Source organism: Plecotus auritus (assembly GCF_963455305.1).
Source record: "Plecotus auritus genome assembly, chromosome: 5".
NCBI lineage: Eukaryota > Metazoa > Chordata > Mammalia > Chiroptera > Vespertilionidae > Plecotus > Plecotus auritus.
Window position 1 is genome coordinate 177977783 of NC_137776.1, and position 24480 is coordinate 178002262.

General features: G+C 45.4%; 1 protein-coding gene across 2 annotated transcripts in view; it reads right to left on the reverse strand.

The window, feature by feature from the left end:
* The window catches only part of NR6A1 (nuclear receptor subfamily 6 group A member 1), a 171263-nt gene that overhangs the window by 7300 nt on the left and 139483 nt on the right, over positions 1–24480 (reverse strand). Inside the window, exons 3-7 of one of the 2 annotated variants that reach the window (XM_080669666.1) lie at positions 22580–22822; positions 14450–14505; positions 10802–10956; positions 9225–9449; positions 7722–7976 (exon numbers count right to left, since the gene is read on the reverse strand). In XM_080669666.1, the coding sequence (XP_080525792.1) occupies positions 7722–7976; positions 9225–9449; positions 10802–10956; positions 14450–14505; positions 22580–22822 (934 nt within the window). Of the gene's footprint in view, positions 1–7721; positions 7977–9224; positions 9453–10801; positions 10957–14449; positions 14506–22579; positions 22823–24480 lie in introns of both variants that reach the window. The other variant, XM_080669665.1, reaches the window with a different exon arrangement.

Below are 24480 nucleotides of genomic sequence, written 5' to 3' on the forward strand. Positions count from 1 at the left end.
GCTCCGATCAGCCCCGATCGCCAGCCAGGCTGAGGGACCCCACCTGTGCACGAATTCATGCACTGAGCCTCTAGTGTCTCATAACAGAGATGGAAATATCACCAAACCAAGGAGGCGAAGTCTTAATGGGGAAGCCAAAAGCTGGGGTCACTTGCCCTAACTGGTTTGGCTCAGTGGATAGAGCATCGGCCTGCGGACTGAAAGGTCCCAGGTTCGATTCCAGTCAAGGGCATGTACCTTGGTTGCGGACACATCCCTAATAGGAGGTGTGCAGGAGGCAGCTGATCGATGATTCTCTCTCATTGATGTTTCTAGCTCTCTATCCCTCTCCCTTCCTCTCTGTAAAAAAAAAAAAAAAAAAAAAAAAAAAAAAAAAAAATCAATAAAATATATTAAAAAAAAAAAAAAAAAAAAAAAAAAAAGCTGGGGTCAGGCCAGTCTCCACCCTTCTAGCAGGGGGCTGGACTATGGGCCAAGGAGCGTTCCAAACAGGTCTTAGATGCATCTCAGCCACAGAGATGCTCAGCCTAAGGCTGCTTCCTGGTAATTGTGTTCAGACCTTATACTGAACATAATCATACAGACCCATGCCAGGCAAGAAGGTCCTAACTGGGAAGGGTCCAGGACACCTGGGGATGTACTACTGCTTTCTGCATTGACTATGTAGGCTTTGCAAGGAATTGGCTTCTGGGGCAAGCCGGCCACTTCTCTTCCCTGGGGAAAGCCTGGCTCTGGTCAGGTCCAGCAGCACCTGCACTTCTCAAGCACCAGGGGGAGCTGCAGCAGCAGCTCCTTCCAATGGGATCTCTGACCCTCGGCCTCAAGGTTAGGCTCCCAGTCAGTCTGAGCTGGTGTTTCTTTCAGTCTGCTGATCTGAAGTTCGATGGCTGATTCCATTTCTCTCTGACCCAATGGCTTTTTTGACTTTATGATATTTTCCCAGACTGGCTGATAAGGCAAATTTACTAGGTGTACCAGTTCATAATGCGGATTTTTTCAATACTAGTATATTAAATAACCACTGTAAATAAGCTTATCTACCACTGTACCATTTGTTGATTATTTGCTACTTGCCAGGCACTTTGTTAAATAGTCTACCTATGTTATTCCACTGGATATTCCCAATAAATCCCCCAAATGGATGCTATAATCCTCCTTGTTCACAGCGGAAACAAAGGATCAGAGAATACTGCATTCTTACATTTTGCCCTCCTGATAACCTGTGAGATAAGTAATATCACCTTAAGTTTGGGGTGAGGAAGCAGAAGAGGTACCTTCCCAAGGTTACAGAGGCCAAGGTTTAAACCCAAGTTTTCTAATTCCAAACCTGCCATTTTCTCAGCACTACACTGTCTACTCCCTGATTGTCTTGCTCTTAACTGGTAACTACAAAAGGCTACCACAGGGGACCACAGGGCCTCTGTGTTCCCACAGGAACTCAGGCAGGGCCCCCCCCAGAACTGCCTTGCAGGGCTTCCGTGATGCACTGTGCCCAGGAGTGAGGATCCCTCCTCATCACAGTACTTGGTTGGCTACTTCTGTTCTGGGGAGGAAAAGGTCTTTAGTGCAAACTTCCTCTAGTATCTGCTTGGAGGGGTGAGGCAGGGATGGCATGGGGCAGGGTATAAAAAAGGGGGGTGTAGGCTGAGCACCCCCAGTGTCAGCATCTGTCTGGTGGCCGAGCAGTGTAGCAAGCAGAGATAACACTCTCACCCTCAATCAGCAACCTCTTGCCCCAAGGGCTCACTCTGGCACTACAGCACCTGCAGGTGTGTGGCTACCAGCCAGACCCCTAGCCAGAAGCGCCAACCTGGTTCCTGGCCGAGTCTTGAACTAAGAGACACAAAGGAGCTCCTGAGTGTCTGGCCTGAGCATATGCCCCAGCTCTGCCCTTTCTCTTGGGGAAAGCACATCTCTCTTTTCCAAATTTCTTAGGACCGGCTACCACCATGGACCCGCAGCAGTGGTGGGGAATGGCAGCCAGCCCAGCAGCCCCCACTCACTATCCACAGCCCAACTGCAAAGCTTTCCTCCACACCCGCATCCCACCCCTTGATAAACAAATTGTTCTCTGTTTCATGGGCCGGCTTTCTCCTGCAGCCGTGCCTCCTCCACATCTGCCCACTCCACAGTTCTATCGCCCCTGTATTCCCTGTCTACAAATTATCAGCATTCAAAGCCAGAAAGTTGGACAAAAACACCCATTCTTCTTCTGTGTTCCCATTACACAAGCATGCTAGGACAAGGAAAACATTCCTGTCAGGATCCCCCAAACCACTGGACCATTCAGTCAGCAATTGAAGCTGACACTATATAAGTTATGTCCCATTAAGGGGCGGAGAGGCCAGCTGTCTCTTTTTCATTCATCTAAATGCACCTAACTCCCGGGAGCAGTCACCAGCCACAACCTTAGAGGAACTGCCTCTGAGCACCCACACAGACTAAAAGTAAGACTGTAGCTCCAGGACACACCCCAGAAAGTCACACTTTTGAGAAGGTTAATGAATTTAGTATAGGGCAGTGGTCAGCAAACTCATTAGTCAACAGAGCCAAATGTCAACAGTACAACGATTGAAATTTCTTTTGAGAGCCGAAAACCGACTTCTGCGCATGGGCCACGAAGTTTCAATCGCACTGTATGTGCGCGCCCGCACATGGTATTTTGTGGAAGAGCCACACTCAAGGGGCCAAAGAGCCGCATGTGGCTCGCAAGCTGCAGTTTGCCGACCACTGGTATAGGGTAATGGCAAAGAGCCTGGGCTTTGGAGCACAACCAATTTAGGCAATAATCTCAACTCCAGCTCTCTCTAGCTTCCTAGCCTTGAGTTTCCACCTCTCTGAACCTCATGCTCCTCACCTGAAGAACTGGAATAATATTGCTGCAGCCTCTTAGGGTGGTGTGAAGACTAAAATATGTTTGTAAAGCACTTAAGGTAGAATTTGGCACAATCAACAGCCTATAATTTTTTTAAAAAAATATATTTTATTGATTTTTCACAGAGAGGAAGGGAGAGGGATAGAGAGCTAGAAACATCGATGAGAGAGAGACATCGATCAGCTGCCTCCTGCACACCCCCCACTGGGGACGCGCCCGCAACCAAGGCACATGCCCCTGACTGGAATCGAACCCGGGACCCCCCAGTCCGCAGGCCGACGCTCTATCCACTGAGCCAAACCGGTCAGGACAACAGCCTATAATTCTTAACTATTGCCATTATTAATAGCATCAGCATCAGCGCTCCCATGATCACAGCAAAAAGAAAAGTGTGTTTCCTGAACCTTATAGCCAGGGTCTGAGCAGGGAATCTGGGAGGGGCTGCTAGTGCTCATGAGATACAAGTGCCCATTAAGGCCCATCTCGTGTAAGACATCTTCTCGTGAGAGTGAAGGAGTCTTGATTAGGACCAGGAGCAGTCACTGGCTGGTGCTACAATCTGCTTTAAATCAAATTCACCCAGGCTCACTGTCTGATAACAGCCTGATTAAGGAAAATGGGCATCATAAATTTGATTCAATATTTGAGAAGAGAAAAGGAGTTGGTCATGCATCATCTGGGAAAAGCCTTTTCATGACAGCAGGAACTCACTTGCACTCAAGTTGTGCAAGAGTAAAGGCATTTTGGGGGAGTGGGATAGCACAGAAGCTGGCAAGGTAGGAAAGAGCTATGGCCAATTATAAACGCCACACCCTGGGTTTCTAGCAGAGAGGGGACTGCTTTACAGTGACGAACTTGATTCCAGAGGTTCTCATGGCTCCATTTCCTCTGACCACTTGGGGCAGTTCCACATGCATCTCAGATTCAACAGACCCCAAATCAAATTCGGAGTGGCTCATCTCTCAGCCTGTTCTCCTCAGGCGCCATCATCTTGGCTAAGAGATTGGCAGCATCCCCAACTTTTCCTCTCACTGAAGTCCCACTGACACTACCTCTTTGCCATTGCCTGACTCTGTGCTGCCCTCTCTATTCCCAAGTCCCTGCTGCCTTGTCCAGGCCTTGCTTTCTTTTACCTGGGCTAAGAAACAGCCTCCCACCCAGCCAGCGTCCTGTAGCCTTGTCCATACCAATCCATCCTGGGCGTTACAGCCACTGAGCTTCCTAAAATGCAACCTGACCATGTAATTACTCCACTTAAAAGTATCCTATGACTATCTCTCTCTCTCCCAATTTTTTTTGGGGGAGGCAACCAAAATTTTTGGTGGCCTTAAAAAAAAAATAGTCTCCTATGACTTAATACTAACCATTTATACAATAAAATCCAAATTCTTTAGATTGGCACTTGAGCATCTTTATGACCTGTCTGTTCTGTACCTTTCTTTCCAGTCATTTCTTCCCTCATTCCTCTATGTCTCAAATACATTCTCTCTATACCCTAATCCACAGGACTGCTTTTGGTTCCCTGCACAAAGCAACTATCCAGGATCTCAACTTATACGACTTTGCTTTACTCTCCTGCCTTCCTCCCATTCTCTATAATCTACCAAGAAAAATCACACTTAAAGATGCAGCTCAAATGCCTTTTCTTCTGGGAGCATTCTTTGATAAAGCAAGTAGAGGAACTTACTCCCTACAGATTCCTATCTTTGCTTCCAGCCTAAGTCTCGGCTTGTCTTTTTGCCACGTGATTGAGTGTGCCAGAGGGAGATGCACCCCAATCCTGTGTAGAAAGTGTGGGGACTGGAACCCTCTCCAGCTTTCATTGATGAAGATATCGATCTTTTCTTCCCTCATTCTTGATTCTCTAGAATCCTAGTCTATGCTTGTACACTATCTTCACTTGCCCCTCAAATTCCACCAATATCACCCGAGACTGTAGACGGTATCTGCTGTGTCTCCCAACCCTCTACACCAGTGGTTCTCAACCTTTTCAATACCGCGACCCTTTAATACAGTTCCTCATGTTGTGGTGACCCCCAACCATAAAATTATTTTCGTTGCTACTTCATAACTGTAATTTTGCTACTGTTAATGAATCGTAATGTAAATATCTGTGTTTTCCGATGGTCTTAGGCTCTACAGCAGCGGTTCTCAACCTGTGGGTCGCGACCGCTAGCAGGGTCGCCTAAGACCATCGGAAAACACAGGTATTTACATTACGATTCATAACCGTAGCAAAATTACAGTTATGAAGTAGCAACGAAAATAATTTTATGGTTGGGGGTCACCACAACATGAGGAACTGTAATAAAGGGTCGTGGCATTAAAAAGGTTGAGAAGCACTGCTCTACACCAAGAATAGGGCTCTCATCTCAGAGTCCGAAACCATGTCTGCATCATCTGTAATTCCCACACTCCTCCCCCAACACACAGTAGGTACTCAATAAATGGACATGGAATCAGAACTAATATGTCCCATTGAAGGCTTCCATAATTGAGTAAGAATCCTAACAACAAATCTATTTCTTATCCTCGAACCCACTTGAGAGCTCAGCAGCAACATGTATTCGAGTCAGCATGGTTCAACAGAACTTTCCGTGGCGAAGGAAATATGCTGTATCTGCATTGTCCAAAATAATAGCCACTGGCGACATGTGGCTATTGAGCACCTGAAATTGAGACTAGTGCAAAAAAGGAATTGACTTTTTAATTTTAATTAACTTAAGTTTAAAAAGCCACCTGAGATTAGCAGCTACTACTATTGGACAATGTAGCTCTAGATTCTCCTTGGTAAGGAGCCTTCCTAGGAAATAAACATTTCCTCACTAACTCAGCTGTCACTGGCCCCTGCCTTACTCCTGGGGTACAAGGAATTGGATGCAGTGGAATGGAGTGCCTTATGAAGCTCAAAGCCACAGAGAGTCCTGCATGACCAGTGATCCCTGCCTCCCTGCAGAGGGCCTAGGAACACCCTCACTCTAGAGGAAGCAGAACCCACAGACTGACTTTGTAGGCAATCCCAGGATGCACTGGTGGATTCCAGACAAACAGGGGCAGGGCTTGCTTGGCCAGCTCTGCACACCCTGATATATTAGAGCGGGCTAACTGCTATCCAAACACTCGTCAGCCCCAAGTTACAGGGCAGGAGATAGGAATCTGTTGGAAACAATGAATTAGAGGCTCAAGACAAGGGGTTAGGTCATTTGCAAAATCTGATGTATCTTTTTACAGGACAAAGTGTCAGCTGGGTTCAAAACTATGCCTTTTATAGATCATCCTGAAGCCAGTAGGCATCACTAAAAAGGAACTATTAGAAAACAGGGGAGATAGTCAACACTCCCTCCCTCTGCTGTGCACAGGGCTTGAGGGGGTTGGAGCTTTGCTTCCAGCCTAAGTCTCAGCTTGTCTTTTTGCCAGAGGGAGGTGTACCCAGTCCTGTGTAGAAAAGTGTGGGGACTGGAACCCTACCCTCTCCAGCTTTCATTGATGAGGACATCTTTTCTTTCCTCTTTCTTGGTGCTCTGGATTCTATGACCTCCATTATTTTAAACTAGAAATTCATGCACGGGGGTTGGGGTGGGGGTGTGTGGAGGAGGTCCCTCAGACCGGCCTGCACCCTCTCGCAGTCTGGGACCCCTTGGGGGATGTCCGCCTGCCGGCTTAGCCCAGACAGACATCCCTCTCGCAGTCTGGGGCTCTCACAGTCTAGGACCCCTCGCTCCTTACTGCTGCCTGCAGCGGAGGCAGGAGAGGCTCCCACCACTGCCACTGCGCTTGCCAGCCGTGAGCCTGGCTTCTGGCTGAGCGGTGCTCCCCCTGTGGGAGCGCACTGACCACCAGGGGGCAGCTCTTGCATTGAGCGTCTGCCCCCTGATGGTCAGTGTGCATCATAGTGACCAGTCGTTCCACCGTTCGGTCGATTTGCATATTAGGGTTTTATTATATGATTGTCCAATAAAGGTGAATTATTAACATGTCTTTTTAAGCTTTATTTTTCATATGGATAAAATAATAAGCCAGAAAGTTGTATCAACAGATCACTTGTCCTGATTTTGACATGTGATCCAGGTCTCCAGAGTAAGTAAAAGACCTGCTCTACACAGGGAGGTTAGAAGGATCCTGGCTAGCTGGGATGTGAGGAGAACCAACAGTTTCCTAATCCAGTGGTCGGCAAACTGCGGCTCTGTTGACTAATGAGTTTGCCGACCACTGTCCTAGTCCCATGCTCTTATCATCTCACTGCATTCAAAGGCAGTAAAACAACCTAAGCTTTGCACAGGCATAGGTTCAAATCCAGGCTCAGGATTCAAACCCAAAACCTTCAAGGGCAGGTCTCTCTGAACTTTAGTTTTCTCATCTACAAAACAGGCATAACCATACCTATCATGCTGGAGGCTGTGACAAACATGGAAGACAATCATATAAAGTACCAAGCCCAGTGCCTGGCACACAGTAGGTCTCACTCTCCGATTGTAAATTATATCTCAGAGCCTCTCAGTTTATAAGCAAAGTTTAGATTTTTGTTTCTCCCAGATACATGATCTTACCTCAGTAATCCAGATGTGATAAAAACAACTTAGCACTCTGCTAAGCTTTGCTGCACAGTATCATTTATTCCCCAGAACTACCTTGTGGGGAGGTTGTTATTATCCCATTTGTTATTTGTATGATTACCCTATTCTATAAAGTCAGGACCTGAGGATCAGAGACTTGACCAAGGTCACAAAGCCAGTCAGTGGCAGAGTAGGGCTTTAATGCTCATCCTTTGGAGTGCCAGGCAAGCCTACTGCCTTGTGGGGATGACAATGGTTTGGTTGCTTGGGAACTGCTCCCCAGCAGCCCTCACCTGTGTAATTCTTCATCAGAGGGAGAATACTTGGCAGTGACATCAGCCAGCTCCCCAAAGATCTGCTTGCTGTAAACGGTGAGGGAGGACAGCAAAATTAATTCCTGCCATGTAGAGCTCAGGAGGCACGTGTAATCCTTGATTGAGAGCTCGCAGAAGAAAGGCAGTTTCTTGATCCAGGCAATCTGCCTAAAGAGCAGCTCGTCAGCCAGGCGGCAAAGCAGGGCAAACAGCTCCGCCTGGGTCACGGCATATCTAAGGCATAGAGACAGGGGAAAGTCACTTCCAGTGGCCAGAGGGTGAGGACAGGGGCACAGGGAGAAGAAACTCCTAGGGCACAGAGGGCACAAAGGGGTTCTGGCAGTAGGCTCCTTGCCTATCACCATGGATCTCCAGCTCCATTCAATTCAGTCTGATAAAGGGGCAGGACTGGGGCCAGCAACAAACTCAGGGCCAGAGAGGCAGGTTTGTGAGAAAAGGTTGCTGAGGGGAATGGAGGCTTAGAAATGCATGCAGTTATCAGGGATTATGACCTTTAATGTTGGCGTCTACTAATGCTTCATGTGTTAGAGAAAATTCCCAGTCGCTCCTGCACTAGTTTTGGTAATGAGGGCTCCAGCTCCATTAGGGGAATCTGGTGCCCACCTAATAGTGTCTGGCAGAAAAATGAGCCTGGAGCCAAATGGCTGAGAAAGACCAGAACAAATTCAGCTTTTCCTGCTCTCACTGCACCCCCTGGTGGTGAGAGTTCAGGCACTAGGGTCAAGAGTTGCTAAGCCCTTCTAAGCTAAGGCAGGAGGGAAAGAGCAGGGCATTTCTCAGCTGTGGGCTGGATCACAAGGGGGTCCCAGTGTACTTTCTCTCAAGGCCCCTTAGCATGACTCTTCCCCATGTCCAGATTTATAAAGTTTTTGTGTGGCCTTCTTCTAGGGAGATTTGAATTTCCTCTTTGAAATTAGAGACTAGCTTAAGAAATCTCAGGATACCTTCTGGAGGGTTTCTAAGCTTGGAAATTCTCAAACAGCATATGCTCCAGGCCAAAGGAGTAATGGGAACAGCAATGGGTAGCCTAAAGGCTGAACTATTATCTACTCAGGTAGAGCCGACAGGAGTGAAAGAGTATTTTCTTCCATCCACGCAGGCCTGCAGAGCACATGGCACCAGGCTCCATGGGTATTTTGGCTAGGGATGCAGATAGGCTATAACCAGTTAGTGCCTTCCGTGTCTGGCTAAGGAGCCTAGACTTGATGTATGATTATACCCAGAATTATAGCTCATCTCTTGCTCAGAAGTGCTCAGACCCATTCCAGGGCCTGGCTTATCTACGCCTAAGCAGAAACAAAAGCCCTTTATTCCTAATTCCCCAGGGACTGATAAATGGCCCCAATTCTATAAGATGCTTCATATTCTGAAGCCTGGGACAAAGCAGCCAGGGAGGAAGGTGGATGTAGGGTAGGGAGCATTTTGAAGCTGCAAGGGCTAAACAGGGCAGGGCTCACTCACCCATCTTCGATCAACATGGGCGTGCCCAATGGCTCCAGGTCCTCAGCTGACACCAGCTGGTGAATCAGACTGTATGACTGGGGATCCAGGCTGCGAGCTTGTGGGGGCAGAAGTGGCGAGTGGGCAGAATAGCTAAAAAGGTGCGGTATGTATTGATAGTGTGGAGGCACAGACATCCCCATGTACTGCTCCCTGAATGCCATGAATCCATTTAGTTCCACAGACCTACTGGAGAGAAAAGTCTCATGTTAGTCAGAACCTGGCAGGGTCTCCTTCCTACTCAAAGGGAATGAGCCAGAAGGTGCCTCAGGTGTTCTCTGGCCATGCAGCCTGTCTCCATCAAGCCGGGGACATAATTAATGGTTACATGCACCTCTCCTCTACTAGACAGGAACTCTGGGAGTGTGCGTACGTACGTATAGGTTACCACTGGACACCCAGGACCTGGCCAAGTAGATACTGAGTAAATACTGGCTTAATGAATTCTTCATACAGGTGCCCCAGTTAGAGACTCTTTAATCCATCTTTAATGGATACCCACAGACTATGATGATAAAGGTGAGTATTTTGTTTTTTGCTGCTAAGAAAACTGAAGAAGAGACAGGCTAATGCCTTGCCAGGCCACAAACCAAATCCAATCACTTAGCAAACAAATCTGGCAGGTGGCAACAACTCCCCAAACATTCAAAGGAAGGAGCAAACTAAGGAACAACTGAATGGATAAAGGTTATAATATGAAGAGAAAGGCAGATTCTTATCTTTCTTTTCCCTGTTTTTGGAGAAATCTAGCCACTCTGAACCAATTTTTAAAAATCCTATGGTTTTACCTAGATGCACCTACTGTAAGAGGATCAGCACACTATGGCCCATGGCCTGTTTTGGAAAAGTAAGTCTTACTGAGACAGAGCCACTCATTCACTGACATACTGCCTCTAACTGTTTTTGCACTATGATGGCACAGCTGAGCCCAGACCGTAGACCTGCGAAGCCTAGAATAGTTACTGCTGGGCTTTTATAGACAGTTTGTTGATCCCTTTTCTGTAAGAGATTCTGGGGAAAGAAAGCCTTCTCGGGTAGCTGATGGCTGTATTTCACACCTAACAACTAACTTAAGGTACCATTATTGAACCCAAAGTCTCCAAATTGGTATTCCATAATAACAGCAAGTCTTACTAGGTTAAAAAGTTTTCCCTGTTTCTTAAAATTTATAAAGTGAAAAGCTTCACTCTTGCAGAGACAGAGAAATTATAACTTAATTTAATATTGTCAGTGTGGCTTGTTTTATTTCAGTGATAAAGTAAATGAGAGAAAACAGCTACATTTAAAATGTTATACTGTTAGGTAAAGAATGTATGCACCCAGGCTGCAGCTACAGCACTTTATCAGTCTGCAGAAGAGACCTGACATTTTCAAGGTCCTTAGCAAAAATGGGTTGTGAAATGATGAACCCTACCCCAAAAGACTGAGGGGGTAAGAATACAGTGGCTGAGACAGGCTGGCAGGAATACCCAGCACAGATGGTTCCTGGTGGGTCCATTCTCTGGGTGATCTCTCGATGATGCTGGGATGAAGCTCACCTGGAGGACATAGTAGAGCCCGGTGAAGGCTGGTTGCTCTCTGAAGCCCTGTTCCCAGGGGAACTGTGGTCGCTGTCACCATGGTTGCTCCAGTGATTGGCCTCTTCCTCAAATTCCTGCCCAGACATGATCCTTTCAATCTCTTCCTCAGATATCTGTGAGAAGGAATTGATACATGTTAGATTGGGTGTTCAGGATTCCTTCTGTTCCTTCAAGACTGAGAACTTATTTCAACTTCATGGGGATTCCCAAACCTTCTAAAGAGAAACCCAGATACCCTTCCCGCTACCCCCATACTCCAGGCTCATCACTAATTTAGGATGGCTTGGTTGCTTGCTTCCCAGCACCACGGTTCCCCATAGCCTTCCTCTTGCTTATTTACCTCTCTCAAGCCATAAAGTCTCTAGGTTCTTCATCACTCCTCTTTGTCCTCGAGTCTATTCTTTCCTACCTCTGAATTGCCCCTCTTCAATAATAAAGTATTATTTGCCCTTTAGGACCCAACTCAAATGTCACTTTCTTTGTGAACCCTTCTATCACTACACCTAGACAAAATTTTAGGTCCTTTTTCTGTCCACTCGTAATTCCATGCATTCTGAGAGAGGGTTCGAATAGCATAATGGTTAAAAGTATGAATTCTAGAGTGAGACCACCATTGTTCTAATCCAGTTTCTACTTCTGCCACTTTCTAGTTGTACAATCTTGGGCAAGTCATTTAATTATTTGAACCTAAAATCCTCCATATATATAGTGGAAAGAATAATAGTATCTATCTCATAGGTGTGATGTGAAGATTAAATTAGTTAATACGTGATCACATGTTTAGAAAAGGGCCTAGCCCATAGCAATAATTATGGAAGGCTGACAATAATATCTTAATCATTAGTGTTATTTTTATAGCATTTATGGTAATGAGGCATAAAAATATCCTCTATAGGACCTAAGACTATGACAGGATTTTTAAAAAATAACTAGCCCTGACCAGTTTGGCTCAGTGGATAGAGCATCGGCCTGTGGACTAAAGGGTCCCAGGTTTGATTCCGGTCAAGGGCATGTACCTTGGTTGCGGGCACATCCCCAGTAGGGGGTGTTCAGGAGGCAGCTGATCGATGTTTCTCTCTCATCGATGTTTCTAACTCTCTATCCCTCTCCCTTCCTCTCTGTAAAAAATCAATAAAATATATTAAAAAAAAATAACTAAGTACTCAATAAATGCATGATGGATAACTGAACAAGTGCTCACTTACTAAATATTGACCACAAACCTTCACATGGACTTTCTTAGTAAGAAAGCTGAGATAAATGAATTGATTTGCCCAAGATCACTGGCATGCTCATGTTTGGGCAGGAGTTTGAGGAAGAGGCCAAAATATCTATGTATTCAGTCCAGTGCTCTAGCTGCTACACCACAGAGGGAGTAAATAAACACTTCTATAAAGTGTCTACCTCAACTGGCTAACCTCAGCATGCAGAAGGAGAGTGAGTGATGAGAAGGAAGGGCCAGATGAATTTTTATTTCTTGTTCTTATGGAAAAGGATGGGAGGACACGGTCTCCTAAGTCTGTCTAACTCATACCCGCATAATTCTTTGCTCCAGGAGCCTGTAAGGAAACTTTGAGCTGTTCTGATCATAACTACAGGTGGCATTTAGAAGTGAAAGCCAGCTAGCACACAGGAATTGGAGGGAAAACAAGAAACATTTAACTGGTGTACAAGTTGGATGAATGGTCTCAAATGGCTTGGATTGCATATTGAATTGGAGGGGTTGTCTTTCTTTATCCGCCAAAAACCTGTTAGAACTAATAAAAGAATTCAGCAAAGTTGCAGGATACAAAATCAACATACAAAAATCACTTGCACTTTTACACTAATAATGAATTGTCCAAAAGGAAATTAAGAAAATAATCTCACTTACAAGAGTATCAAAAGAATAAACTACTTAGGAATAAACTTAACTAAGGAGGTGAAAAGCCTGCACACTGTTGAAAGAAATTAAATATTGCTGAAAGAAATTAAAAACATAAATAAATGAAAAGACATCCTGTGCTCATAGATTGAAAAGTTTACTAGATTCCATGCAATCCCTATCAAAATCCCAATGGTATTTTTTGCAGAAATAGAAAAAACAATCTTAAATTCTTATGGAAGTCCAAAGAACCCCAAACCACATAGCTAGAGAGGCCTTACAGTTCCTCATTTCAAAACATATTGCAAAGGTATAGTAACCAAAAGAGTATGATACTGGCATAAAGACAGCCATCCTTATGGGAACAGAGAAGAGAGCACCAAAATAAACCATGCATATACACTGAGTGGCCAGATTATTATGATTGCTGAACGCATAATAATCTGGGCACTCAGTGTATATCCTATATAATAAAAGGCTAATATGCAAATTGTCCCCTCGACCAGGAGTTTGGCCAGCAGGCGGGCTGGCCAACCGCCCATGTCCCCTCCCCCTGGCCAGGCTGGCTGGACCCCACCCATGCACGAATTCATGCACGGGGCCTCTAAAACACACACACACACACACACACACACACACACACACACACACACACACACACACTGAGTGGCCAGATTATTATGCATTTAGAGATCATAATAATCTGGCCACTCAGTGTATGGTCAAAAGATCTTTGACAAAGATGCCAAGACTACACAATGGGGAAAGGATAGTCTCTTCCACAAGTGTCGGGTAGACTGGATATCCATAAGCAAAAGAATGAAATTAGAATCTCATCATTCATAAAAGTCAGCTGAACATGAATTAAAGATTTAAATATAAGACCTGAAAATATACAACTTCTGAAAAAGCACAAAGAAAAAGCTTCTTGGCAATACTTTTTAATTGATTTGAGAGAGGAAGGGGGGGGCGGAGAGAAGGAGAAGGAGAGAAACATGGGTTTCACTTACTTATGCATTCATTAATTGATTCCTATAGTACCCTGACCAATGATCAAACCCAAAACCTTGGCGTATTGGTACGACACTCTAACCAACTGAACTACCCGGCCAGTTGAATATGACACCAAAAGCACAATCAACAAAACCAAAAATAGGTAAATGGGATTATATCAAACTAATATACTTCAGCAAAGTAAAGGAAACGGTCAACAAAGTGAACAACCTACAGAATGACAGACAATACTTGCAAGCCATATATCTGATAAAGGATTAATATCCAAGATACATAGGGTATTCCTGCAACTCAATGTAAAAAAAAAAAAAATAACCTGTCTTAAAAATGGTCAAAAGATTTTAATAGAGATTTCTCCAAAGAAAACATACAAACAGCCAACAGGTATATGAAAAGATGTTCAACATGATTTGAAATGCAAATCAAAATCTCACTGAGATATCACTGCATACCTATCAAGATAGCCATTACCAGAAAGAAAGAAAAAAGAAAGAAAAAACAGGAAATATATGCTGGATAGGATGTGGAAAATTGGAACCCTTGTGCATGGCAGGGTGGGAATGTAAAAATGATGTGGCCACTATGGAAAATGGTATAGAGGTTTCTCAAAAAAATTAAAAATAGAACTACCATATGAACCCACAATCCCAGTAGCAGATGAGAGGATCAAGGTAAGCATCTGGAACCCTGGGCTTCCAGGAGGGGTCAGAGTGTGACCTAGGACTCACCTGGACTGGCCCGATGCTCTTATTCCGGCCTCCAGGCATGCCGTCTTCTCTGATTGCTGAAAGGAAACACAAGCAGGAGAGTGAGAAGCATGCCACAGAAGTCTGGGCACTGAAAGAGAACTTCTCTCGCCAAAGCAGAGGGCAGTAGTTAGTGAAGCCAAGATGAAAACACAGGTCTTTCTGGCCTCAAAGCACACACTCTTATTCCAGCTACCTCACAGGCAGCAGATACTCTTGGGCCCCCAAAGTGCTGGGTACACACTACACACCCTTTCTACACTCAATATGCTCAACCAACATGACTGCATTATTAATAGTCCCACAGTTACAAATATCCTATTAGGATGACGCATCTGAAGACTTTGGTAAATTCAGGAGAGGAACAGAAAGAATATTTTCATTCTTAAATATTGTTAATTTCCAGTGTAAGTTTGAATCTAATTTGTTGAATGAGAAGAATGCATTTTTTTATTTACTTTAAAAAAAATTAATCAGAATATTGACTTTCATCGTTCCTCCCTATGAAGGCAGTCAGTAGAGTTCCCTTGCCATTGATTTTCCACTCAGGCAATTCAACAAGAGGAAAAAGTTATTTAGCATTTCCTTTTTTTCAAAATACGTTTTTATTAATTTCAGAGAGGAAGGGAGAGATAGAAACATCAATGATGAGAGAGAATCATCGATTGGCTGCCTCCTGCATGCCCCTTACTGGGGATCGAGTCCGCAACCTGGGCATGTGCCCTTGAGCGGAATCGAACCCAGGACCCTTCAGTCTGTAGGCCAACGCTCTATCCACTGAGCCAAACCAGCTAGGGCTATTTAGCATTTTTTTAACTGTAAAAAGCATCCTTTAAATAGTACTAACCTCATTAAGAATTACAACTACTAATACTATTACTATCATCGTTGATGGAGCACTTAGTATAGGGGCACAAAGAAGAAACCCCTAATTTGCAATTATAGACAACCTCTGGTGTCTGGAAAAGCTTCCTAAAAAAAAGACAACTTCAAAACTGAGTCTTAACAGGTGATGAGGATTTCTGTAGCCCGGGAAAAGGTCTCCGCGCTGCGTGAACAGCGCACAGAAAAGCTGCAAGCTGCAAGTAAGCATGGAGGCCTCTTTCTGGGAATTTCCAGTGGTTCAATCTGGATGGATGAGGGGAGAGAGACAGAGAGAGAAGAGTAGCAAGAGATGAAGCTGGAGAGGCCAGATCACAGAGAGCCTTGAATGCCAGGCTGAGAGTATGCCCTTTAGCAGAGGAGCCTGAGGATGACAGAAAGCAGGCAAGGGATGAGGCCAGGCTGCCATTTTTGAAAAATCTGTGACGGCCACTGTGGAGGGTGGTTTGGAGGGAGTAAGAGGATAAACTAATGGCATCATATGACAACAAGCTTTGCTATAATATACCTACTTGAAAAAATATTACCATGAAGAATGTAGAAAGTCCTGGGGGCAGGTTTGGTTGCCTGAAAAGGTGAGGGCTCGAATCATAACAGTACCTGTGGTAACTGAAAGGCTGACAGGAAGTTCGTTTTCCTTAAAGCAGATGTCATTTTTGGTATCCTTAGATTACACACTTCAGAATTAGACAAGTTTGGGTCTAATCCTGTTTCTGCCTTGTCTGTACAGATAGACAAATTTCTTCTCATCTCTGAATAAATAAAACTTCATAATAAATAAAATTTAATGAAGAATAAAGAGGGGCTTGTTTTATGGGCTACTGTAAAGATTATATATAAAACAATACAGCTCAAGAACCAAGCATAGAGCCTGGCTTATAAAGTCAGGAACTAGTCCTTCCCTCTCCTCAGCCCCTTTTCTCCAAACACAGGAGTTAAAAAACTAAGGTTCCATTCTCAACTTTGCTGGAGCCTTAGTATCTTCATCTGTGAAATGGAGGCAACATAGTCTTTCCTGCTGTGAATTTGGAGGGAAAAACATACATAGCCACATACATAGCCTATGTTAGAATCATGTCTGGTTGTCTGGGAGCCCTCTTTCGTTGCTCTAACCACTAAGCAACCTGGCCAAGGCCCATCCAGGCTCACCTTACATTTTCCCTGCCTCAGTCCTAGAATCAATCAATTCTCCAAGGATTCCTTTTATTGATATTTAGAAACCAGGCCAGGCATGCTCACTGCTACTGCGGTATCACTGCTTTAGCCACTTTCAATGGACAGCTATATATATGTATACCAACTCATGCATCTACACACTTTCTCTCTATATTTTTATCAGTCCATGTAAGCATGAGTCCATATTGATCCCTCTGATTTCAATCTGGCACCAGAGGTTTCATTCTATCCTTCCCCTTTCCTGATTTATCACTTCTTTCTCTGATGTGAGAAACCTGGCTCTCATTATCTACAATATATTTATTTACTTGTAAATTCAACCCTAGTTCCCAAATAAAGTGAGAGAAACCAATTTACAAAGTAGGGTGGTTGGTTTGTATGCAGTTCTTTTTGTCTTCAACCTTACAGTATAAAATCAAAACAATGCTTTATCAAGGTCAGCTCCTTTCTTCCCATTCCCTTCAGTTAGATTTGTTTGTCACAGTCTGCATTTCCTCCCATACACAGGTTACTTTAAAAAAACAGACAAACCAACAAACAAACACTATATACAGTAAAATTTATGGTGTATAATTTTATAGGTTTTGAAAAATGCATAAAACTATGTGTTGAACATCACGGTTCCATGCAGGACAGTTCCATCCATGATTCCTTAAATATTCCCCCAAATATTCCGATGGCAACTTTAATTCCACTTTCCCAGCACCAACCAGGAGGTGGCAGGGTTTCCCTCTTAGAGGAAGCCTTCACCAGGCAGCTGAGCCTGCTTGCTCAGCATGTGAATGGGCCTGGCAGGCAGCTCCCATCCCTCCAGTCATCTGGCTATGGTTACAAAGGTTAAGAGGTTAAACTCCTTCTTCCCGAAAACAGGTGAGTTTGGCTGGAAGCCTCAGAATCTCGCAAGCCAACCGAATAAGCAGGATGATTCATCTTAGTCAAGAATGCAACCCACAAATATGCTTTGATAAAATCTTCACAGTGAAATAAATAAACAAACAAAACCCCACCAAAAATCAAAGGGAAAAATTTTTTTCACAGTGAGGGGAACAAAGGGAGATAAAAAAAAAAATTAGAGAACAATGCCAAATCAGGTGAAGGTGGGCAGATGACCACAAACTCTCTTCAAGACATTTCTTGTTGGATATTGGTGGCTGGTGTGGACAAAAAAAAAAGGATTCTATGGAAAGTAACCTCACAAGGTGATCTGATCATAAATTCCTAACTGGGAAGGTCATGGTGGGTAGTCACGTCCCAAACATATTACTTCTTTAGTAAAAGATTTATCTTTGCCTTAAGCAAGCACTGTCCATTGTTTCTGTGGATCTAGGTTACCACACCTTTGAAATAAACTATCCTCAAGAGAGCACATAATCTTAACTACCCTGTAATCCAATCCACATGACCACCCTGAAGACAGAGCAATCTTAACTGCCCTGTAATCTTCCTTACATTCCCTTCTTAATCTCAAAATGCGTAAAAGAAACTGCAAACGGTAGTTCTCCAAAGCATAGATCTCCCTCAGCCTGATATACCTGCTTCCAGGTATAGTCTCTTTTTGGCTCAAATGAATTTTTATGAAAATTCTCTATAGGTCTGGCCATTCTTATGTTGACACCACCACTAAACTAATAACTGGGGTAAATCATTTTACCCCCTAAGCTGCACCTGTAAATTGAGGGTAATAGTTATTAATAAGAGGTTTGGTTGTGTGTAGGAGATAATGCATAAAAAGTGCATAAGAGTTTTTGGTACACACAGTGCTCATAAATATTAATATTATAAATAAATGATTTAAATTTATCTCAATGACCTTCTCCTATATCTTTTACCTTTTTTCATAATGGGCAAATTTTCAAAAGATTCTTCTTATCCCACACACAATATTCCTTGGTTGCCAGTTCGCTCCCCGCCCCGCCTGGGCATGTGCGGGAGGTAACAGTCATCGATGTTTTTCTCTCTTTTTTTCTCTCTCTCCCCTTCCCTCCCTTCTACTCTCTGAAAAGCAATGGAAAAAATATCCTCAGGTGAGGATTAACCAAAAAAACAAACAAACAAAAAACAATATGGATGCCTGCACTCATTAATGCTATAGATCGATTTGACCAGTTCACTAAGTCAGACTAACCTGCATACTAATGAACCCATAACACCTTGCTGAGTACTTTTTATACATTGTCACATTAATTCTCTACAGAACTCTGAAAGGTTAAGTATTATCAGACCATATTACAGGTAACATAACTGAGCATTAGAGATAAAAAACAAACTGCCCAAGGTCACAGAACTAGTCTGTCACCAACCTCTGCCTCCAGAGCCTCCATACTTTCCACTGAACTACTCCTCTCCACCATCCATGAAAGCATCCTACAGTTGGGACACTGGCCTCTTCTTCTGTATCCAAGTTCTCTTTGAGTGATTTCTACCCACTAACAAAATCATACCACTTCTATGCCAACAACTCCATCTTGCAGGCAGGGATTATCATCTCAGTTCCAATTCTAGATGTCCAATTTCCTTGGTGGACATCTGTATGTGTCCTTCTTGGGTACCTCAAACCCGGCACTATAAGGCCAACATTTTGCCCCACCTTGCTTTTTTAGTCTGACTTTTTTTCCTGGGAGGGTCAGTACTATTTTCTAAAAAATATATTTTTACTAGAGGCCCGGTGCACAAAATTCGTGCACGGGGGTGTGTGTCCCTCAGCTCAATCTGCACCCTCTCCAATCTGGGACCCCTTGAGGGATGTCCGACTGCCCGTTTAGGCCCGATCCCAGCCTGCATCCCTCTCACAATCCAGGACTGCTGGCTCCCAACTGCTCGCCTGCCTGCCTGCCTTCCTGATTGCCCCTAACCACTTCTGCCTGGGAGACTGATCACCCCCTAACTTAGGGGTGGGCAAACTTTTTGACTCGAGGGCCACAATGGGTTCTTAAACTGGACCGGAGGGCCGGAACAAAAGCATGGATGGAGTGTTTGTGTGAACTAATATAAATTCAAAGTAAAGGAGCGGAGGGGAGAGCAAGAGAACCGGATAGAACAGCCGGATCCGGCCCGCGGGCCGTAGTTTGCCCACGGCTGCCCTAACCACTCCCCTTCCAGCCTGATTGATGCCTAACTGCTCCCCTGCCAGCCTGTTTTCCCCTAACAGCCCTGCCCTGGAGGCCTGGTCACCCCTAACTGCCCTCCCCTGCAGGCCTGGGTGCCCCCAAACTGCCCTTCCCTGCAGGCCTTGTCCCCGCCAACTGCTCTCCCCTGCAGGCCTGGTCACCCCTAACTGCCCTCCCCTGCAGGTCTGGTCACTCCTAACTGCCCTCCCCTGCAGGCCTGGTCACCCCTAACTGCCCTCCCCTGCAGGCCTGGTCACTCCTAACTGCCCTCCCCTGCAGGCCTGGTCACTCCTAACTGCCCTCCCCTGCAGGCCTGGTCACCCCTAAATGCCCTCCCCTGCAGGCCTGGGTCCCCCCCAACTGCCCTCCCCTGCAGGCCTGGTCACCCCTAACTGCCCTTTCCTGCAGGCCTGGTCCCCCCCAACTGCTCTCCCCTGCAGGCCTGGGTCCCTCCCAACTGCCTTTCCCTGCAGACCTGGTTGCCCCAACTTCCCTCCTCTGCAGGCCTGGTCATCCCTAACTGCCCTCCCCTGCAGGCCTGGGTCCCCCCCAACTGCCCTCCCCTGCAGGCCTGGTCGCCCCTAACTGCCCTCCCCTGCAGGCCTGGTCACTCCTAACTGCCCTCCCCTGCAGGCCTGGTCACTCCTAACTGCCCTCCCCTGCAGGCCTGGTCACCCCTAAATGCCCTCCCCTGCAGGCCTGGGTCCCCCCCAACTGCCCTCCCCTGCAGGCCTGGTCACCCCTAACTGCCCTTTCCTGCAGGCCTGGTCCCCCCCAACTGCTCTCCCCTGCAGGCCTGGGTCCCTCCCAACTGCCTTTCCCTGCAGACCTGGTTGCCCCAACTTCCCTCCTCTGCAGGCCTGGTCATCCCTAACTGCCCTCCCCTGCAGGCCTGGGTCCCCCCCAACTGCCCTCCCCTGCAGGCCTGGTCGCCCCTAACTGCCCTCCCCTGCAGGCTTGATCGCCCCCAACTGCCCTCCCTTGCAGGCCTGGTCCCTCCCAACTGCCCTCCCTTGCTGGCCATCTTGTGGCGGCCATCTTGTGTCCACATGGGGGCAGGATCTTTGACCACATGGGGGCAGCCATCTTGTGTGTTGCAGTGATGGTCAATCTGCATGTTACTCTTTTATTAGATAGGATAGAGGCCTGGTGCACGGGTGAGGGCCAGCTGGTTTGCTGGTGTCCCAGATCAGGGTGGGGGTTCCCTTGGGGTGTGGGGCGGCCTGGGTGAGGGGCCTGTGGTGGTTTGCAGGCCGGCCACGCCCCCTGGCGACCCAAGCAGAGGCCCTGGTATCTGGGGTTTATTAATCTTCTACAATTGAAACTTTGTACCCTGGAGCGGAGCCAAGCTTTCTGCTTGCTCCGTGGTGACAGCCATTTCTGTTGGAATTTATGTATCTTCTATAATTGAAACTTTGTAGCCTTAAGCGAGGCCTGGGCCGGCCAGGGTGTGCAGAAAGCTTGGCTTCCTCCATCACCAGGGGCAACCCTAGCCTCCTGCTCTTTCCAGCTCTGTGGCTGCTGCCATTTCTGTTTGGGTTTATGTATCTTCTATCATTGAAACTTTGTAGCCTTGAGTGGAGGCCTAGGCAGGCAAGGGCAGGCGGAAAGCTTGGCTTCCTCCATTGCCAGGGAAACCCAAGCCTCCCTCCTGCTCTCTGTGGCCATAGCCATCTTGGTTGGGTTTATTTGCATATTCGCTCCTGATTGGGTGGTGGGCGTGGCTTGTGGGTGTAGCGGAGTGAGGGTTAATTTGCATATTACTCTTTTATTAGATAGGATTGATTTCAGAGAATAAGGGAGAGGGAGAAATAGAAACATCAATGATGAGAGAAAATCACTGACCAGCTGCCTCCTGCATGCCCCCTATTGGGGATCGAGCCCACAACCTGGGCATGTGCCCTGACCAGGAATCGAACCATGACCTCCTGGTTTATAGGTTAACACTCAACTACTGAGCTACACCAGCCAGGCGGGAGGGTCAGTACTACTAATACAAACCTTCAACTTCAACTTTTGGTGCTGCCCAATAACCAGTATGTCACCAGCTCCTACCAGGTGAGCTTCTCCACATCTCCCCATCTTATGGCATTACTTTCCCCTCTTCAAGTCCTTCACACCTTTCTTTTCATTCCCTAAAAACTTTCAAGGTGACTTTTCTTCTTCCCCCACCCCAATCCATTCTTCAAAGCTGCCCTCTGGATAAATCCTCTTAAAATATCCGTTTATTTTTGTCATCTCGGGCTAATGACTCTTAGAAAGCTTCCCAATAAATCCCAAATTCTTCACCAACATGGTTGCAGACTCCTGAGCATACCTAGCCTCTGAGTTTGCCATGATTCTAACAAAATGATATCACATTCAGTGGACCTACTACCTTCTTATTTTTTTCATCAAAAATCCCCGCTTCCTGTCATCACACCCTGAGAGAAGAACTAGTGGAGCATATGAATCCCAGTTAGCACTTGATTGTTAATTGGGGTCTTGCCACATGGAGCCTGTGCGTTCATTCTCACAGAATCCTTGACATCTCATGAGTCTTTCTCCCCTATAGGCAGGAACTGTGTCAGATTCATTTTTGAATTATGAGTACACAGTATAGGGCCGGGCATATAGTGCAGGCTTGGAAATGAATAACTCCAAGGCAGGTGTCCTCAAACTATGGCCCGCGGGCCACATGCGGCCCACCGAGGACATTTATCCAGCCCGCCGGGTGCTGCTGCCTGTCCTGCTTAGCAGCCAACTCGTCCCAGGCCCGCAGTATGCATAGGAATTTGTTCATAGTTGTTTTTTTTAAACTATAGTCCGGCCCTCCAACGGTCTGAGGGACAGTGAACTGGCCCTCTATTTAAAAAGTTTGAGGACCCCTGCTCCAAGGCTTAATAGCTGACACTAAAGGTAAAGTGATGGATGAAGGGTAGATAGTAGAGCCACAAGCACCACTCACCCTTCCGGTTCATCCCCATCTGGAGGCATTTGAGCAGACGGCAGTACTGGCACCTGTTCCTCTGCTTCCGCGACATGACACAGTTCTTGTCACGGCTGCACCGATATACCCGCTTGTTGCAAATGCTCCGCTTGAAAAACCCTTTGCAGCCCTCACAGGAGATGATTCCATAGTGCAAGCCTGTGGCGCGGTCCCCACAAATGAGACAGGTTCGTTGTTCAGCCCGATCATCTGGAACAGAAACTGAACATATTAAAGTTAGAATAAATACAGTGGGAATAATGGCTTTAAGCCTGCAGTTCTAAAACAAACAATGTTGCTCTGGATAGATCAAGAACATTACCGTCTCCAGGATAACTGACAAACCGGGCATCTTTAGAACCCTTGTCCTAGGAACAGATCCCTGCATCTACCTGCAGATACCACAAATACAGCCTATCAGAAAAAAGAACTCGTGCTCCTCTCCCTAGTTTTCATCATCACTTGGACCAATATCCAAGTCAGAACCTGGGAGATATCCTTGCCTCCTCCCTCTCCCTTAGCTTCTTCAGCCAGAGCTCATCACTTTTACCCTTTGCTGCAGTCTTCTAAATCTTAGGAACAAGCTTTAAAATTTTTTAAAAATCAAAAAGCAGGAACTATCATATTAAATTTAATTCCTTCTAATTTTAACACCCCTGCTGAGATAAGTAAGGGTAGATGCAGAACTTGGTTGGAGTCTCTATGAACACAATTTTTCAGAGGCAAAAACGTCAAATCCAAGGAAATAATGAATAAGGCAGCTGATATGGTTGGCCTAGAACAGTGGTCGGCAAACTCATTAGTCAACAGAGCGGCAAACCGCGGCTCACGAGCGGCATGTGGCTCACGAGCCGCGGTTTGCCGACCACTGGCCTAGAAGATTAATAACAATCTGAACCAGGTCCAGAGCCCTAGCAACATCTTTTCAGAGCACCCCTGACATACAGCTGCTCAAATAAATGCAAGTTCTATCTCTACATTATTTAGCAGGAATAATAAGTAAATGAGAACAAAAATATTTATAAACAAATCTGGTCACCAATCTGACCAGAATTTTACAATTCTTAAGTTCTTGTTTTATAAAAGCAGAAGGACGCCTTACTTATAACTAACCAAAGTTACATTGCAGGTTAAGTCTCAAAGAGATTATTAACAGCAACTTCTGACACCATGATTGCTACAGAGAAAATGCTCATTTTACTGAATGAAAGGACAATCTATATATATAAAAGCCTAATATGCAAGGAGTTTGACCAACCAGGAGTTTGATCGCTCTCTATGACGTGCGCTAACCACCAGGGGGAGATGCAGAATGAAAAAAGGTCCCTGGCTGCCAGCCGCTAGGGACCCTACCCGTGCACGCATTTCGTGCACTGGGCCTCTAGTAAATGAATAAAATGGTATGTGCAGGGCTTTCCAAATTACAACTCATAACCCATAGTATCATGACTAGTATTTTTGGATAAAATAGAAAATATCAAAGTAAATCACATGTAGTAAGGATAAAATATTGGGAAAACTTTCTTTCAATTAAGGTGTATACATTTGTGTCAGTATATACATCTGCAGGAAGCTGGATCACTTCCTAGCTTTGTAACCATGGACTCAATTCTCTAAGTCTCACTATCAACTGTAAAACATAACATTAGCACTCACCTCATGAAGTTACTAGGGAATAAATGATATAGACATACAATAATAACAATTAACATATACCCAGAGCTTATTATGTGACAGCTTTGTTCTATATGTGTTATATATAATAATTCACTCACTCCTCATAACTCTATAAGTGAATATTACTATTATCTCCATTTTGCAGATGGAAAACCTGAGCTACACATAGGTTAAGACAGCGGTTTGCCGTTCTGTTGACTAAT